Consider the following 20,822-nt stretch of genomic DNA (forward strand, 5'->3'; position numbering starts at 1 on the left):
AAGTAGTTCATAATAGTACATTGTAATATAAAGTGAATATAAAACATCTTTTGACATATAATATTATACTTACATCCAGTTTTGTATGGATCTCCAACCATAGATTGTGGACAAATACATTTATAACCACCTTGCTCATCATTACAAATTGCACCATATGCACATGGAGCACTATGACACTCATTCCTATTCGTACAACCTGTATACGGGTCTCCTTCAAAGCCAGGCATACACATACATCTAGGTGGATCACTTGGAGTACATTTAGCATTTATACCACATATGAACCTCTCGCAAGGGCTTTTACATTTTTGTCCATCGGTAATGTCTAGATAAAATGGTGGTGGGCACACACAGTTCCCAGGTTGAACACATTTTTCATTAGCAAAGCAATCGCTATCACTGATACATCGTTTCTGATTCAAACTACAATGTCCTGAAACGGGATCTGTTCCATATCCAGGAGGGCATTTACATATGAAAGAGCCCACTGTATTAACGCATTCGGCGCCAAATCCACAAGCTGGTTGATCTAAAGTACATTCATTTATATCTTCACAAGCACCAGCAGCAGTTTGCACAAATCCAGCAGGACAAGCGCAATAACTAACAGTTTCTGATATTACAATACATTCAGCTCCTTTTCCACATTTCTTATCTTTCGTGCATCCGGACAGAACACAATTGCCATCAACAATCTTGTATGGTGGTTGACATTGACATGAGATATCGGTACAATATTCACACAAATTATATGGATTACCGCTATATTCAGGTGGACATTTACATTCATAGCTGCCTGGTAAATTTTTACAAATAGCATTTAATCCACAAGGTATTCGTCCATGCTGGGTACATTCATTAATATCTTCACATACGCCAGTTTCTAAATTTCGCATAAATCCTTGGCTACAAATGCATACATTCTCATTATCATGTAGCACGCATTGTTCTCCCTGAGGACACGGATTCGTAGAACTGCATTCAGTGGTTTGCTTGCTTACAAAACAACCTTCTATGTATGGATCTCCTTTGAACTGACTTGGGCATTCGCATTGGAAGTGGCCTGGTAAATTTTTACAAACAGCTCCGTTGGCACAAGGATTTGTTTCACATTCATTTATATCCAAACAACCACTGGGCGATGTAGGGTCACCTGTAAATCCGTTACGGCAAGTGCATTGCGCTGTTTGTTCATTTAAAAGGCACTCTGAATTGCTTCCACAATGCAAAGCTTCACATGGATCTGTAAAAGAGATTTATCGATAATTAAAAACTGCTTCTGGTCTATCAAAATTAACATCATAATCTTATTAAATTAAAAATATATTCAAAATACTTACGACGACATTCATTTCCAACATTGGGTTCGGGACAGACGCATTTCTTGTTTCCATCACATAGGCCATTTCCGGGACAATCATCATTATTATTGCATGTAAGAATTTCTGAACATTTTACACGAGGATCAGGATCTGCGATCGTTCCCTCAGGACAGACACAGTTATATGACCCTTTTTCGTTTAAACATTCTGCTCCAGAACCACAAGCTCCATCTGTTTCACATTCATCTATGTCAAAGCAATTTTTAAATGCATCACCAGTAAATCCTTCCGGACAGTGGCATACGAAACTTCCCAAAGTGTTAGAGCAGGCTGCATTACTACCACAATGGGAAGGTACTCCATTAGCAGTATCACACTCATCAATATCCACACAACCGGCAGATATATCGTTCGGATCAAAATTCCAGCCATCGTCACATACACAATAAGCATCGATTCCATCAGACTTGCAATAGGAATGTTCACCACATTTGATATCTTCACATGGAGCGCGACATTTCAATTGAGGTGGAGAGCCGATAAATCCTCTTGCACATTGGCAAGAAAAGCTCCCTATAGAGTTAATACAAACTGCATTCTCTCCACATGTCGATCCGTCTACACACTCGTCGATATCTGTACAAATCGATCCCTTTGGCTCAAATCCATTTTTGCAAAAACATTGATCTTCTATGCATTCAGCATTATTTGTACAATCGAAGTTAGATTTGCACAGAGTATTTACATCGATCTGCAATATAACATAGCGTTAGGAATTTTGAACAGTTGAAAAGAAACATTTTTTTTTTTATATTTTACTTTACCTGTTCACACGCAACTTGAGCGTCTGGCTTAGCTCTATATCCTTGAGGACAAATACAGTTATATCCAGGAGAAGCATTTTCACATATCGCGTGCGATCCACACGGGCGTTCTAATATTTTGCATTCGTCAACATCTCGGCAGCCATCCGACACGCGCGCGTCTCCAGTGTAGTCGGGCAGGCAGGTGCACACGAAGCTACCCAACGTATTCGTACAAGTAGCGTGCGCTCCACATACCGCTTCACTACTTTTACACTCATCCACGTCTGGTTTAACAAACAACTCATATCTCATTATTTCGTTCCATTTTCGTCTAAACATAAATTACATACGTACGTCAAAGAAACGACGACAGCCACTACGAAGAAGAAATGGCAGGAGCCCAGATTTCCAAGGATAGAATGACTCGGTAAAGAAGATGAGATCTAAATTTGAAGAAGAGTATGACTAATTTGTATGACCTGTATAAATGAGAGACGAAAAGATCGTACCGCAACAGAAGTTCTGAAACATAAAACGTAGAGAGCCCGAAATAGATCGACGTCAAGAGTGTTATTGGTAAACGTTTAGGGTTAAGTTAGTAGAAGCGTGAGCCACCGCGCGTCACAGCGGCGGGGCGGTCGGCTTGTTGGGCCGTTGTAAAGATTAGAAAGCATTAAAACCGGACAGAGAATGTTGAGATTGGGTTTGTGACTCACCGACGCACTGGACGTTGGGGTCGCCTTGGTAACCGTCTGGGCAGAGGCAGCGGTGGTTTCCGGGCAGGTTTTCGCACAGGGCGTTGCGTCCGCACGGGTTGCGTGCGCACGCGTCGCGGTCGTGGCAACCAACACGTGGATCTCCTTCATGTCCTGGTAGACAGCTGCACTCGTAGCCACCCGCTAGATTCCGACATACTGCTCCAACGCCACATGCATCCTTGTTCGTACATTCGTCCACGTCTACACACTAAAATCGAAATTTCATGTTACACGTTTTATGTGATACTGTTATCAGACTATGTTGGATTTAATTCAATACATACACAGAATCAATACAACTTTCTGAAAAAACTTTGAATATGCATTTAACTACTTAATTCAGAACCAAATATCAAATAATCAAAACGCTAATAACAGCATCGTTAATACTCAATCAAGCCAACTAAGGTAAATTTTTAAATGTAGTTTAAGTACATAGAATAACAGAAACAACCAAAAAAGTATGGCGGTTTCTAATATAGAGCATAGTGGTACTTTTAAAAAACTTACTCCATCAAATGGATTTCCCGTGTATCCCGCTTGACAAGCACACGTATAGTTTCCAGGGTAGTTTTGGCATACAGCATTCGCACCGCAAGCGCCAGGCCTTCTACATTCATCAATATCTAAAAAAAACATAATAATTATAATATTTTGGTTGATTTTAAATTCCTTACTTTCTTTCACATTTTCTTGATTATTACATACACAAAATTACAGATATAGAAAATCTTCGTAATTCACACTGTCAAAAGGGAATACTTTATATTTTTTTAAAACAGGATAAACATTTCTCAGAATTTAGCAAAATATTAAATAATTTTATAATTCATCTCAATAATTAAAGTTTAATTATCTTACCTCGACATTCCTCTTCGCCGTCGCCCTCGAAGCCTCGGTTACACTTGCATATGAAATGTGCGGGAAGATTGCAACATTCTGCATTTTCCACACACCTAGATGCTATGGCTGGATCTTCACATTCGTTGATATCTACCAATGTTGTATTAATATTAGTGAATTTTAAATTTACTGAGAAATCTCTGTTCAATCAAATCAGAACATTTGTAGAGAAAAATTTAGATAATTTTCGATGGAACAAAAATTAATTACAATTAACTAATTAAGTATATTACAAATTCTCCAGAAAAAAAAACAAAATCTCAAATCACCTGCATTTTTTGGGGTTTGTGACTGCAGAACGTGCAACTAGGTGAACCGATAATATGATTATTTTAGCCTTTAAATAATTTAGTTCTAATAATTTAAAAGTGGTTTAGATTTACGTTTAAAATAATATTATTACCTTTACAAGTGAAACCATCGCCTACATAACCTGGGAAACATGAGCACTGAAAGCTGCCTACGGTGTTTGTACAGTGAGCGAATACGTCGCATGGTCTGTCTTTGCATTCATTTACATCTGAAAGTAAGAAAATATTAATTACCATGTATCTGTTCAACATTTTTTCTTAATTATAAAGAAGATTAGGTCTAATTAATTAACATAATAGACAATAGTAGTAATTCCCTTACAATATTTCAATGAATAAGCACATTTGGAATACCTACTGCAATTTCGAATATACCTACGAAATTGCCATCTTAAATATTCCGTAATCAAAAATTATGTGAGTGAGGAATAACATTCGCGATACATACGATGCATTAAAACTCACAAATGCGTTTTAGGAACTACATCTAATATAACTGAATAAAATCATAAGTACACACTACACCCTATTCATTTGGAACAACAAAAAAAATTGTATTGGTTAGTTTTTATTTACTTACCAGGTTCTTGACAGTTACAACCACCAAACCCGTCGTTACAGTAACAAACTCCGTTTAGACAAGCTCCATTTATACAACGCGCACCGTCTTCTTTGGTACAATCATCTGAATAAAGTATTAAACGATTATATAAAAAAAATAGTGTGAGAGCCATTTAAGAAATTTTGTTTACTCTCTACAACTAACTCCTTCTGCCCCGGTTATATCGGGAAAAAGAAACAAAAATAGGAGTCATACAAGGAAAAGCGAATCAGTATAGTTTTTTAAATTGATAAAAATCAATCAAAGAAGCTTTCTAATAAGATGAAACTTTTTATTTGTAACTAAAATTAGTTTAGAATTAAGAAACTGTTAATAAGAATCACAGATATATTCCAATTACTAAAAACATTGTCTTGTCAATACATACCTGAACATTTTAAATCTGTTCGTAATTCATCGGATGCCTTATAACAATCTGGCACACCGTCGCATAATTTGGATAATTCGTATAATTGCAATAATTGTGTAGATTCGTTAACTTGACAGCCAAAGTAACCGTCTTCTAAATTTAAGAAAAATACTTCTCTTTTTATTCCTAAACCTATTCCATACTGGCTTTGCGTCGCTACCTGTATTGGAAAATAGAATAGAGTTAATTAAACTTACACTAAAAGCTATTAAACTTTTTTCTTCAAACGGAAATTTCAATTAAAAAAAAACTCTAACTATTCTTTGACAAGATAAGCGTATATACAACCAAAGGACAGAGCAACCAAAGAAACCAACACAAAAAAATCGTTTCCCACCAGCATGGCACAAAAGGCTAGTCACGCCCGTGCCTGTAGAGTGTACAGTTTATATTGTTTATATTATTCATATAATTTCCATATTTTAATATATATATGTATTTATAGTAATGCATTATGCTACAAGGGCAAAAAAGAACATTTCAATCCAAAAATTATTATTAAATAAAAATGCAAAAATATAGATTACTTCTTTTATATTGAATTAACAATTGCCAAGACGAACTCTACTGTCTAAAACTAGCTGTTCAACTGTAACTGTACAATTATTTACTTACATTGGTTGTTGTGACGATTAGCGTCCAAACCACAAGCGGCAAGGTTCCTATGTACATTTTCTCTGAAACAAAACAAAATATATGATATTAATCTTATAAACCATATAGCCTCTTAAACTTAAAAGTATCTGGATAAAGATTTCTAATAATTAATTACTTTTCTAAAATTTATTCTGATCTCTATAAATTATTTACTATGCCATATGATAATTATTAAATAGGCACCACGATGTTCACATTATGGATCATATTATAATCTATACATATAATAAATCTGTAGAAGGGTCAATTCTGTACATTGAAAATATTGAAAAAATAAATAGCAGGGGGTGTTACTGGATCGATACCAAACCCAAATATGTGATTAAAAAAATTTTTGTCTGTCTGTCTGTATGTTCAGGCATCACGTGAAAACTAACGGTCCGATTTCGATGAAACTTGGTATAATTATACCTTATTATCCTGGGCATAAAATAGGATACTTTTTATCCCGGAAAAATACGTAGAAAAAATAAATCTTAATTTTTCCGCGGGGCGGAGTTGCGGGCGAAAGCTAGTTTTAGAAATATAATGAAGCACATAGGATTTATACTTGATTAATACAAACATTGGAAAAAAGATAAAGCAATCGGAAACTTGCAAGTAACAGTATTTTTTTACATAGACAAAGGTGAAGGTTAATTTGCGAGGTCTCGTAATTGTAAGAGCTAAGTTATCATATCTATTATGAATACGAAACGACAACAACTAATATTAATAGGCCCTATTTACTATTGTTGATTAACTTAAGTTACGTTGTCATATAATTTAATTTTTCATAGATACAATATAATATGATTATTATTATTTGTGGATATCACATGATTGGAATTGGCCTAGTCTGCTTATATTATAAAGAGCAATTAGTTATTTGTTGGTTTGTTTCAGGTGTAAAGCTTCAAAACGAATGAAATAATTTTGAAATTCTTTCAAGAAACCTACATTAAGCTTGTTTATCCGAGAACCCGGATAGAGCAAAGAGACAAATCTAAATGTACAAGTTTGTTATAAAATTCCTTGAAAGAGTGATATATCTATACATATAATAAATCTGTAGAAGGGTCAATTCTGTACATTGAAAATATTGAAAAAATAAATAGCAGGGGGTGTTACTGGATCGATACCAAACCCAAATATGTGATTAAAAAAATTTTTGTCTGTCTGTCTGTCTGTCTGTCTGTATGTGAAGGCATCACGTGAAAACTAGCGGTTCGATTTCGATGAAACTTGGTATAATTATACCTTATTATCCTGGGCGTAAAATAGAATACTTTTTATCCTGGAAAAATACGTAGAAAAAAAATAATCTTAATTTTTCAGTTTTATCCATAGACGTTGTTCCGTAGAACCGCGAACACACGTTGCGTATTATTATAGGCCTAGCCGTATTTGGGAATTGGGTCCAATAGATATTTATAAGATGTTATTGTCAGAGGTACTCAAAATGGATAAATAAACCATCCACGAGAAGACCGACATCCGCGCGGACGGAGTCGCGGGCGGAAGCTAGTACATAATAAAATTTACTTGTGAACGGCATATAATGTACGGCGGAAAAATTCAATACAATCAAACTACCTACGATAAACTTATTAAAATATTTTATACTTAAAATACATAATCTATGTATCTTCAAAGTCAAGCCATTATGTTTTAAAATAAAACTATGAAATAAAACCACGAATGAATAATTAATTTATTACCTATTTACCCACATGTGCCGTGTGTCAAACCTTGACATAAGCTAGTCGTGACAAACGATTTATTTATTTTCCAGCGAAAATATTAATATTGCCTTACAACTTAAACGTTTTTGCTATATATGTACAATGCCACACATTTGATCGTTTTATTCTTTAGTTATTTTTCAAACTCGATATAATTGAAAAGTATTTTCAACTGTACCCGCTCGTACACGTCTATTTAATTTAAGAATTTTAAAACTTAAATTAAAATATCATATCTATAATATTACCACAATATGAGTGATGTTTTCATTTTCGAAATGTGTTTTAAAATTACCACGCGAGCAATAATTGACATTAGTTTTTTTTGCAACTTTATCATATTACTCATGTTTTGATTTTGGAAAGTTGCTTCATTCAGACGTAAGGATACGGATTGCCTTATTCTTAATCAGATAACTACCACGCGAGAAAAAATATACGTTAGTTCTTTTTTGCAACAAAACATGTTCATACAAAATTTCTAATACTTTCCTTTCGTCTACTTCCTCTTTCTTCCATCTCTAAGCCTAATTATGAATAGTAAGCATTATTTGCTTGTATTTAATATCAGAGCAAGCAAGTTAACTAAGTTCCCAACAATATTATAATAAACTGTATGCTTGACTAGTTTTTAAATCATCATACCTGCATAGAATTTAAACGTATCAATATGTTTATAGAACATATAAATATCTATATACACAATTCAGCTAATTAATATACACTACAAGATATTCTCATGCGTGCGTAATAATACTTGTAAAGAGCTTTTTTTCCTAAAGCATATTTTTTTAACTTAAAGTACCTACTTATGTACTTTAGGACTGCTTTTAATACGTCCCAGTACAAATGTTCCTGAATGAAACACTTCATCAGTTATTGCTTTGATATTAGCTGAAATCAATCTAGTTGCAATAAATAGCTATTATCGTTTAAAGCACATCATCGAAAATAATCGTACTAATTAAATTCTTAAATTATCCACGTTATACTAAACTAGCTGCGCTGATATAATTATCGCCTATAGCCTTCCTCGATGAATCTATCTAACACTGAAATAATTTTTCAAATCGGACCAGTAGTTCCTGAGATTAGCGTACTTAACATCAAACATAAGACATGAAGGAATTATAAGCCACATAATATATTCTAACAAACAAACAACAAACAAACAAACAAACTCTTCAGCTTTATAATTAAAAAATTAGAACAATATACCTATGCAAAGCCTCTGCAAATCTCACACACGTCAAGGTACGGAATTACCAATTAATTCTTTTTTCATCCGTTAAATTTTCACGCAAGTGCCAATTTAGTTACATACTTGTTTAAGTTGATACCTAATCGTCTTTCCGTGTACTAACAAGTAACAACCTCTGACGGCATCGGAAACAAGTGATAACTGCGTTAAAAACAACCGACTACAAACTTGCACTTGCAAAAATGCCCATAAAATAAAAACTACTGGGCCTATCGAAATAAAATTTTTATGGGACCAATTCGACACCATCCCGCATCGAACAAAAAAAGAATAACTTAAATCGGTTCAGAAACCTCGGAGTAATCGGTGTACATACATTAAAAAAAAAACATACCGGCCGAATTGATAACCTCCTCCTTTTTTTGAAGTCGGTTAAAAAGTAACGCATCATGCTAGCAACGAGCAATACTCATAAATTGAAAACCGGTGAACAGATACAAATTATTTTGGTTTCTTGGATTTGTCTCCATGTTGATTAGAATAATAACCACAGATAATAAACCTTATTGTAACTGTCAAAATTTTAAAAGTTAAAACGGTAGGGAGGTACCTATATTAAAAAATATCCTTACACAGAATCACATGATAACTAAGGTAACAGGTAAATGTTATATGTATTATGTAGGTTCATATGAATGTACGGTACATTGTATGGATAAAATGTATAATCTTTACCTACTTATTAAAATGATAATGAATGGATGAATGTTCACAGATGCTAAGACCTATCCTAAGTATGTATTTATAGCTCGCTAATATTATTATCCTTACTTAATTTAGGGAAGAACTTATATTTGTGCATAATAATATTAAATGGTTTTATCTTAGATAAATGTAACACATCATATTCTGTGCAAAATGTAGTAGAAATTTATAAAATAAGCTTACGTGTTCCTGCCCATATGTGTCATTCCGTTTAAGTACTTATCTATATCATTGATATTTGTCTTCAAAGGCAACAATGGGGACACCGGTATTTGTAAATATTTAACAAATGAAGTGTAAAATGCGTCTGTAAAACGTCCGTCTGCGTATGAGCTTGCTTGCGCCATTCACTTTCACGTCTCAAGTAATTCGCTTGCAAACCGTTTGTACGGAAAGTGGGCTGCAAACAATAGCACTATAGGTACATACTAGTTTCTCTGTCTTGAGAAACAATTCTTCGCTACCCAAAGCTTGTAATTTGTATAAAAATATACCTAGTTAAAAAGACGAATCAATTGATATGCAAAAATAAAAGCAATAGATTAAATTTTATGTCATTATGCTTTTACAATTAAAGATGAAGGTGTTTTTTCCATACGCTTTTTGATCCTATTTTAGTTGCTTGGTAAGGTTCGTTATCTCTGATATGTATGAATGGCGTTTAGAAACTAGGTACTTACATGTACCACAACAATAAATGTCGCTTAAGTAGCGCTACTGTGTTTATAGACTCAGTGGTCTTCCAATTAAAAAAATACGAATACGTACCTATTATGATAACACGTGGCCTATATTACAATAATTAATGTTTCTTAGTATACATTGAAATCATATTATGAACCATTATTTATGATATTAGTGACAATTCCAAAGTACCTGAATAATTACTCTATCATCCCACTACTCCTACTCTACGAATTCAGAAATATTTTTGGCAACCTTCGTCCCTTTGGAGAAAATATCAAAAAGTTATTTCAAGAAAATTATACAGAAAAAATTTAAAAATAAATTTTGGAAGAGTAAAACATCAATCTGCTAAGAATTTACACTAAAATTATTAGTAGTGATACAAGCAGTCTCGGTTATATGTAAATGACATAAAACTGGTTCGCAGTCGCCTATCCCATCTAAGTAATTGATTACGATAATATCACTGTTGTTTAATATCTGCTATTAATTTCATACATAATATACCTACATTATAGAATAATTCAGTTAATACCCAAAAGAGCTATTATAATATAACAATACATATATTATTAGATAAGATTAACAATGCAATTGTAGTTAATACGTAACGATAAACAATTTAAGAATAACGTAATTAGTAAATCTACCGTTTCCTCTTTATGACTGCTTCGCGTGAATTTTAAACTGAAAATGTAAATCTTATAAGTTTGTTTAGATAAGGATAGAAAAAATCTTATTTCATACCTACTTGCAATAATAATTAATAGATTTTTAATTTATTACAATATCTATAAAATCGGTGACCTTTTTATAAAAGCAAATTTTGTAAGTTTTAGAAGTTATGTGGTGGCTCATTTCGTCAACAGAACTAGTTATTCATTATATTTTAACGCTACCTAGTTCTTAAAAAATTTTTCTGTTTCAATATGTACACCGGTTTTTATAAATGTTGGTTGTTGTTGTTTTTAATAGTGATATCCTAGCATCAAACTTGATGACCTCTGTTAAAATGGGTTGAATATGAGTAAGGGCGGCCGTACACGGACCGCTTCAAGCAGTTGAGACCGACCGCTTGAAGCCGCGACCGCGCGGTGAACTATAGGCATTCATTCACCACCGTACACGTGACGGCTCGAGCCGTCGCGACCGCTTCAAGCCGTCAACTGCATGATGAAATTCCATCGTGCCGTTGACGGCTCGCGAGCGGTCGTGAGGCATACACTGACTGCTCGAGCCGTTGACTGCGCTAGAGCCGTCGACGGCTTCCTCTCCCCCTGAAAATCAATGACGCGACTAGTCAAAAAATCAACGGCTCGAGCGGTTGGTAGCGACGGCTCGAGCAGTCAAGAACCGACGGCTCGAGCCGTCAACGACCGACCGCTCGAGCCGTCCGTGTACGTCGCTCAGCCGTTAACTGCTCGAGCGGTCCGTGTACGGCCGCCCTAAGGTATTTCAACATTAGTGAGATATTTTATCTAGCGGCACACGCATTTCTAGAGCCGTAATAACTAGTACTGTTGTTTTACTGACACCCCGCATCAAAAACAAGCACGGAACAAATCGAAAAATACAAGAAGTATGTAACGCTCTAATTCACAAAATACTGCTGAAGATATAACCGATTAAAATCTCTTTATCTGATATGGGGTATCGTCATGATCTTCGTCTCATCACAAAGATTGTTTTAATAACATGTTACTTTTCATAGAAAATTTATGAATTCCAATAGAATTGCCGATACTTTGTTTCAACCGATACTATAATAGGTTGCGTGTTTTATGAAGACAATGACGGTAATAACTCGTATATTAAAGGAGGAAGAGTGATTCCTATTGCTCACTGTTCCGGTGACGGCGACGATCGGCGACGTCGCGAACATAGCACGATTCACGACTAGAATATTTTAAAGGCTCATCATATATTACAGTTCCATCATTTTGCATATTCATTACCCATGAAAACACTGTGCGACGTGATCGTGATTTCATATAATATTACAAATCATGGACGAATTTATTGGGTCCATGTTACAAATAAAGAGTCGTTAGTTTTACGAATTGAATATATGATTCAATTCAACAATTTAATTCAAATTAGGTACATTGACGTGTGTATAATATTATTTTTTATTTATTCAAACTATTACTAAATTATCCTCTTATTGAGATCAATTTGCATTTTTAGTATATTATAAAATAATATAAAGAAACTTTATTGTTTATAGCAAATAGAAGGAATAACGGATGTAGAAATGTTGTAAACTGTTAACAACGAAGTACTTAATTAATAGTTATCTATTTCCATTGTTGAAGAATTCATTTATATATATATATATATATATATAGATATCTCCATGGGCACTATGTTGATCAAACGTGCCATATAGTTAGTAATTATTTGATCCGTTTTCACTTGTTGTTCCGGTTGGTATTTGTGGATCCATTGCCACACCACCGTCCGTATGTGGATCCGAACGGAGCCACAAGTGTCACCATCAGTAATAATAATAATTACGTGCTTTTTATACAAATCCACCTTTTTTGCGTTTTAGCTCTTGTTGATCCGATTCAAATGAGCCAATCAGAGCCCACCGAGCTCAGCCATTGGTCGCTTGCGGCCTTAGCCATTTGAAGGTTTCAAGACATTTATTCCCGTTACAGAAACGTATGTTGCCGTTCGCCTTCCATAATTTGTTCGGATCTTCAGGAGAGCAAGATAGCTAGCTCGTCCATTAGGATAGTGGCGATTTGATGTTGAGATTTTAATATTAATTGTATTTATGTTTTTATGTAGCGCTTTGCGGATGAACATACACGTATTATAAAAGTATAATTGTTTTAAATTCATTATTTTAGTGTCGTCGTAGATTTTATTTGTAGAAGTTAAAAAAGGATAGTTAAAGATAGGTAGTTTTAATGATTTTATTTTGTAAAATTTGGAGTGGCGCTAATTTATTTTTGTAAGCACTATACTTCTATTAAATACATTACGTGCGGCTTTACAAAGGTGTTGTAGATGGTGTGGCGTAATTTATGAGGAATGCAAGAAGTAATATTACGCAGAGATCTAAGAAGTGCTGATAATTTATTTTTTAGGTGGTCGATGTGATAATTCCATTTCAGGGAGCTGCCGATTCGCAGATCTAGGTTATAATTTTGTTATGAGCTTTGAATTTAGATATATTTATTTTTAGTAGATTGCATTGAAACCATTTATTTATATTATTTTGTGCTTGCGCTATCATGTCATGTATAGAGGGACCAAAATAAAACAGACAAGTGTCATCCGCATAAAGTGTTAGGTGACCATTTAGCTTTAAATCTTGTAAATTATTAATATAAATTTAAAAAAAGCAATTGGCCTAGAATCGAACCTTGTGGTATGCCATATGTAATTGGTAAGGGAATGCTATCGTGGTTATCTATTTTAACTATTTGTGATCGATTTTTTAAATATGATTTCTGCTTTACCATTAATGTTAATGGATGTTAATTTCTTCATTAAAAGTTCGTGAGAAACGGTATCGAAGGCCTTTTGTAGGTCAATAAACACTCCCAAAACTATATTGTTTGCGTCAATGTTCTGTTTTATTTTAATAGTTAGGTCCATAGTCGCTGACAGAGTGTTACTTTTTGGCTTAAATCCGTATTGACGCACTGAAATAAAATTAAATGAGTCTAAATATTTTTCTAATCTCGTGTGTAAAATCTTCTCCAATATTTTTGACAACACTGACAAAACCGAAATTGGCCTATAGTTACCAGGTTCAAATTTTGAGCCACTCTAATAGATAGGAGTTACCTTCGCTATTTCTAATGAGTCCGGAAAACGTCTTTGATTTAATTTTTCTTTGATGCATTTAATTGCTTTTGTAGTATTACCATCAAAACCTGTACTACAGTTTGAATTAATGTTATTTATAATTATATATTTTTACTAGCTTCGGTAGGTCTGAACTTATTAGTGAGGTAATTTTTAAAATTTCGTAGTTGTCTTTAGATTTCCTCTCCTCTGAGTTATAAGATGTCGATTCTGGGAAACCAACAAAAATTACATTTTTTTCGCGGCTCTTTCTGTCCCGTAGTTCCTTGATTAAGTTTTAATTTATATGAAGTTGATTTTTAGACGTAAAACCCGATGGATTGGCTGACTGATTTATTGATTGAAGATTTAATTCCAGTGATTTTATTTTACTCTCACCCTGGTTTATCTGGGATTCTAATTGAGAAATAGTACTCTTCAATATGTTTTGTTCAGTAATTATCATACATGCTGATGACTAATTAATTTCATTGATTTGATTCGTATTTTGGCGAATTCAATTCAAGGATTGTTCGTTGGACGATTTAATTTCGGTAATTTGTGTTTTTACCTCAGAAATGTTTTCATGAACTTTGTTTACTATTTGTTCATTTGAGCATACATATTTTTCAAGTAATGTACTAATACGGCTCAACTCCGACCGAATATCCTTCATATCATCACTACATCTGCAATCTTGTTCTAGCGGTTGTTTCCGTTTTCTGTAAGTAATTTGAGTATCAGTTGGCATAGAACTCGTAGAAAACGAACTTAGCTTCGATAGGTCGGTGCGATCCACCAGCAGTACCCACTGCACCACTGCTGATTAAACGTGTTGGCGATCTGCGTACACTCATATTTACTCCGCAATGTATAATTTGTGCAGGAATATGAGTCGTCATTTGTTTGACCTAAATCTAACATTTTAATTATTTTATCAGATTATCAGCATCAGGGCAAAGGCGAACGCTATACGTCAATAAATATTTTGATAATAATCTTGATATTTACTGATGATTCAAGAGGTAGGTTGTTATTTGTAGGATGCATACTACTTGAGAATTATCACCGTCGCTGTATGATGAAAGGTTCGTCCAAATATCTATCTTTTTAGGGTTCCGTATTTTTAGTTTCACAACGTTTTCTATAAGTTTCAATTGAATTACGGTCGACTTCTTCAACTTCCATAAGACTCAGGAGATTTTTTGCTTGCCCTAATTTCATATCCCCATGTCAATGTCATGCAAGTGCATATAAATGGAACAGATCAACATACGACTTATGATTTGGTATATAAAACGGAGTCAAGAAGTGTTTGAGCATTTCAAAATTTGAACCGTTACGGAGTCGAGTTCGTCTAGTCTATGCGGATTTAGCAATGTATGGAACATTACCTAACTATAATATGTTTGTGTACGGAGCCAACAAATACTGTAGTATTTACGAAAAATTAATCTACGTTACTTAATATACAGTTTCGTTTTGTCGGATCAAATAAAGCTGTAATTTTGATAATATAAATGGATCTGATCAACATACGACTTTGGATTTTGTATATAAAACGGAGCCAACAAGTGTTTATGGGTTTCTGAATTTTAACCGTTACGGAGTCGATTCAGTTCGAGATCTTAGCAATAAAAATGTTGAGTATATCAATTTCTCCATGAATACGTTTGGCAACATCGCCCAAATATTTGCGCCGTTGCCACTCCGGGCAAGATCTATGCAACCGGAGTCGAGTAATATGGGGGAAAAGGTGGAGTCGGCAATGCACGGCAGTCAGGCTGGATCAACTTAGTGCCCAGGTTGGTATTTATATATATATATATATATATATATATATGTATATTGCATATGTACATAATTATACAATGGCAGCCTACTTTAAACAGGTGTATATATTGTTGAGTTCAATCGCTTATAGCGGACCCAATTTCAATTTTAATTTTGTCCATTTGAAAACTTAGGAAACATTAAAATTAAATTAAATATGAAAATTATTCCTAATTATAATAATTTTCATGTTTAATTTAATTTCAACGTAAAATTGGATTAAACGTGAGAAAATTAAAACATACCTCGGGATGATAAATAAATAACACTTTTTTCACGAAGAAAACACATAAATTAATGGTTGTCGGCCTAAGCGTGAGAACGCATCATTTATTATTATTAGCATGGTGTAGAATGACATAACGGGTGTCGCCGGTCGAATGCCTGCAGTCATTGACAGGTGCACCAGCATTTGTGTCATTAAAACTCCACGGCATGTGCTATAAACGATACACGAACAATATAAAATATGCAACATCAAGCGTAGATTTTTCGCTCGAATAATCTGCCCGTAATTGTATAAGCGATAGTAAATTTTAAACGTGAAAGTAAATAATTTCTTTTTAACAATTAGTATGCACGTGATTCACTAAGAACGGTTATATTACTAAAATATTCAAAGAGAATGGCTTGTAATAACATATTATATGAAATTATAAAGAATATTGTATGAATGATGTTTATTATACATAATAGTTAATGATATGTTGTTCTATTAGGAAGTTATCCAAACGTCTCTATTAGTATTTTATATATATTTCAGTAGAGATGGCCACATAGAACGATCCTAAAAACGATTTAGTTGACTGGTTTAGTTGGTTACTTATTTATACTTGACTGTGTTTGAAGGAGGGTTATGTTTGCACATATTATTATTATCAAATTGGTGTAACGATGAGCTGTAATGTTACGAAATATCAAATCGAACGTATACGTAACGTAATACGAAAAATCAAATTACGGAACCAAAGTAAAATAAAATGTAAAATGTACTGTGTATTTAAACCAAAGAAAAAAAATAGGTAAGAATTAAGCAACCTTAAAACGAAGCCCGTTCAATAAACATCGAACATCCAATAACCATTTCAAAATTCTAATAGACCTTGTTCCATTGCAAATCGATTATGCTCATCTTCAAACTCGAAAATTGAATTTACCTTAACTACTTGACTAAGACGTGTTATTTGCTTGCTTACAAACATTTTTTCAAATAAAAAAAATTGGCTTAACTAATAAGAAATTAGCAAATAACGTCCATACTAAAGACACGTGCACTTTTGATATGAGTATAATATTATTATTATACATAATATCTTGAAATTCGTTGTCGTAGACTTAAGATCATGATATATTAGTTCTCATGTATTTTGTAAGAGCACTTTGTATTCAAACAAAGTAACCTTGAAAAAGGAACTAGTGTTAAAGCAATTGTGCAAGGGCTGTCATTGATAAGATGAATCAATACGGTATTAACGTTTTAATTGTTAGTTACATGTCCGAAAATTTTGCCAATTAAATATAGAGGAACACATTACAGCTCTATATAAATAAAACGGCCAAGTGCGTGTCGGACTCGCGCACCGAGGTCTCCGAACGAACTTTTTTTACTATGTTGTAACTTTAAATATATGCTTTTAGCAATTTTTTTTACCAAATTTCAAGTCTCTGCGTTCATGGGAAGTACTTTTGATTCCCTTGCGAATGTCGAAAATAGCGAAAATTTGCAGCATAAACCGTTGTATCTTTTGATAGCACAAGCAAATAAGTTTGATTTATCACAGCTTCAGGGGACCGAATTGAATATTCAATATAAATTTCAGCTTGATACCTCCACGCATTCCTGAGAAAAAGGGTCTTGACAGACAGATACATAGACAGGCGGACGGACAGCAAAGTGATCCTGTATAATGGTTTCGTTTATCCCTTTTGAGGTTCGGAACTCTAATAAGGAAATTTAAAATAATTGCGTATGCCTGAATATTATACTGGAGACATATTTTTACTCTACATCGCAAAATATTGTTGGTAACCATTACCATATTTATTTGTCACATTATTGCTTTGAACTGGGTCATCTAAGAACGGTCTAAAATGTCTAAATGGACATTTTAAAGAAGTCGTTTCTAAATTAGTTTAATTTATTTTTCATTATATATGGAAGGGATCGCGAATTCGTGAATTTATGTTTCATACATTAATTTTATATTTTTTGCGCGAAACGTTTATTCATGATTTTTAATGAGAAATAGTTCTCATTCAATTGTAGAGTCATTAGAATTCACTCTAAATTGACAGTTTTATCCTAAACGTTAAAAATTAAATGTGATTAAATCATGTTAATTAATCACGATCTACGTCGGATCCGTTAAGGAAATCGCTCGCCTTTATATGGAGATGAAGGAGCTAGTTCAGGTCCAGCTTACATAAGCAGAGAGCGCCACCTAGTGAAACCGCCCTGGTTTGTAATATGTAACAAGAGTTAACTTTCAATAACTTTTGATATTTAACCTCATGTCAGCACAGAGTACTACCGTGGACTTTCTAATGTAGAATATGGAGCTCTTAAAATGTATTGTACCTATACTCTACAATCAACAAAACATCTCTGAAAAATACCTAATTCTTATAAAAATAGGAAGTGTTTACTTTCAAACTTGACAGACATGAAAAACTTTTGAAAGGACAGCCAGATACCAATAATCCAATATGAATTTAGGAGGTTATTTTAAGTGTTAGCGAGCTACAGTTATAAATATTTATGATGGAATAACAGTATAGCGAACGTTTGCTTGAGCGTAAATAGGTACTTAAGAAATGTTATTGTAATAAGAACAGAAAGGAGAATGCGGGCAATTGTGGGACCGTGAGAAGTTACGCCACGGTACGTTGAGTTTAATACCAACCTTGAGATCATCGGTGAGTATGGAAGTAGTGGTTTACGGGGCTCATTCCTTCCGGAATATGCGATCACCTTCCCTCGCTAGGTGAACACCAAATTCTCCGAGGAGAGTCCACGAACCTCTAACGGGTATTTTGTAGATATACACAATCCTATTGTATAACTAAAAACACACCATCACCACACTTCACCTACACTCCTCGTTTGGAGCGAATTTGAACGGATACACAAACGGAATGTAGTAGCGACGCACGTCAGTTAGCGTGCACGAACGGCGCGCTGGTCGTTGTGAGACTGTGTGTGTGGTGCAGGCTGTGGCGCGCACGCACCGCGCCCCGCGCCCCCGCGCCCGCGTCCGCACCGCCCGCGCCGCCCGCCCCGCTGCCTCGCAGCCTCCACCCTCCTGCAAGGCGCAAGCGCGTCGGCAAAGCTTTACATAGCCGGATTCTTCATCAGATAAAAAAAATTGCAAGAAACTGCACGATGATAACCAAACCGGACGACCGGTCAACGATTTTAATTTTTTTTTTACTTAGAGGTCCAGTCTTTCGTTCTTTCCCCAAAACTCGATAGAAAGCATCCATTATTATCCAATAACCTGTTGTTTTGAATTCAATATTTAGAGAGTTATGTTCGAAACTTCTTTTGTTTACTTTATACATATATACCTAACTGAGCCTATAGGCTGATATCAGATAGGCTCGATACGAGCCTATCTTCAGAGAGAGTAAACATTTCAAAAGCTGTATAATATAGATTATAGAACATTATGCCAGGAACGATAATTATATCATCATCAAAAGACAAAGTAAATATTAAAATTTGAAAATTTTCCACGGATTTACCTAATTGGCATGATAATAATGACAAATAAAATGTTTTTAATTGTTTATTAATAATTAAGACAATTTTTAATAGAAATATTTGTTTTATAGCAACAAAAACATCTAAGGTGATTGCATCTAAATGTGATTTTATTTTATTATTATATTATATTCAAAGTCGGTAAGAATGCTGAATTGAAAAGATTGATAATTTATTTTTAGAATAACTAGATATTTTGGTAAAATTTAAGCTTTTTTGTATGTATAAAATAAGGTATAGCCTAAGAGTCCACTAAAAATGTAATAGGAATGCCTAAAAAATTCGATGTAATTATCCCATATGGAAGACATCAACGCGCGCGACCCATATTATTCATGAAACAATCCAAGGCTAGTGTACGTGGCTTAAATTGTATGAAAAAAAGATATATTTTGAGCTATTTATTTATTTTATAAAGCCTTGTGGCCTTCAACTAAATAGGTAGAATAATTAAAAAAAATCCTAACATTATACAAAACATGGTCGACCTAAACTTGTTTTTAAATACATAATATTAGCATTTAAACTTCAATTTTATTGATACGTATAAGACGATGTTTATGTAACGAATATATACGTAAATTATATATTTAAAAATAATTATGTACATACCCTTATGTATAGCAAATAATACGTAAAGAAGTATATTATGTTCATTACATTAATTGTATTTAATTTTATAAATATATTAAAGAATCTATAAATCGTAAATACACAAACTCCTTCTCAACTTTTTCAATGCTCTACTGCGCTTTATGCATTTGATTAAATTAGCTGTGTTTTTTTTTCTAATGGTATATTGAATAAAATTGACTTTACTCTATTTTATAAATTATATGTATCTTCTTCTAAAGAAAGTGACACAAATGCCAAAACTACAGCCCGATTGTGAGTTTCTCAATTACCGCTATAATACTTAAAATTCATGAGAGATATGTGATGAATGTGTACTAATTAGAGCATATTTTAAGTCGTCTCAACGTCTCTGTTCTTGAATATTGTATGAAAATGAGATACATATAAAATATAATATTCGTATATTCTAGAGGCTGAACGGATGTCATTTGTACTAAGGTTGCTCGGTACTCGGAGTAGCGGTGACCGGCTAACGGTCACGGTGCTAACGCTTGGAGGGCAATCTCACAGAACTATGTACTTGTACGAAATCTTGAAAACAATATTGGACCTGTTTAATAAAAATGTTCAAGCTCACATGCATCAAGTTTCCAGGACATTGGTTGCGTAATATTGTAT

General features: G+C 33.9%; 1 protein-coding gene across 1 annotated transcript in view; it reads right to left on the minus strand.

The window, feature by feature from the left end:
• LOC123690972 overlaps positions 1-18,999 on the minus strand; it is a 101,207-nt gene extending 82,208 nt beyond the window's left edge. The window contains exons 1-11 of the mRNA XM_045635133.1: positions 18,709-18,999; positions 5,750-5,811; positions 5,093-5,294; positions 4,684-4,788; positions 4,196-4,312; positions 3,751-3,882; positions 3,400-3,515; positions 2,848-3,097; positions 2,150-2,415; positions 1,344-2,076; positions 74-1,246 (exon numbers count right to left, since the gene is read on the minus strand). Of these exons, the coding sequence (XP_045491089.1) occupies positions 74-1,246; positions 1,344-2,076; positions 2,150-2,415; positions 2,848-3,097; positions 3,400-3,515; positions 3,751-3,882; positions 4,196-4,312; positions 4,684-4,788; positions 5,093-5,294; positions 5,750-5,806 (3,151 nt within the window). The 5' untranslated portion in view covers positions 5,807-5,811; positions 18,709-18,999. The remainder of the gene's footprint in view (positions 1-73; positions 1,247-1,343; positions 2,077-2,149; positions 2,416-2,847; positions 3,098-3,399; positions 3,516-3,750; positions 3,883-4,195; positions 4,313-4,683; positions 4,789-5,092; positions 5,295-5,749; positions 5,812-18,708) is intronic.
• Between the last annotated feature and the right edge of the window lie 1,823 nt (positions 19,000-20,822).

Source organism: Colias croceus, chromosome 4, assembly GCF_905220415.1.
Source record: "Colias croceus chromosome 4, ilColCroc2.1".
Classification (NCBI taxonomy): Eukaryota; Metazoa; Arthropoda; class Insecta; order Lepidoptera; family Pieridae; genus Colias; species Colias croceus.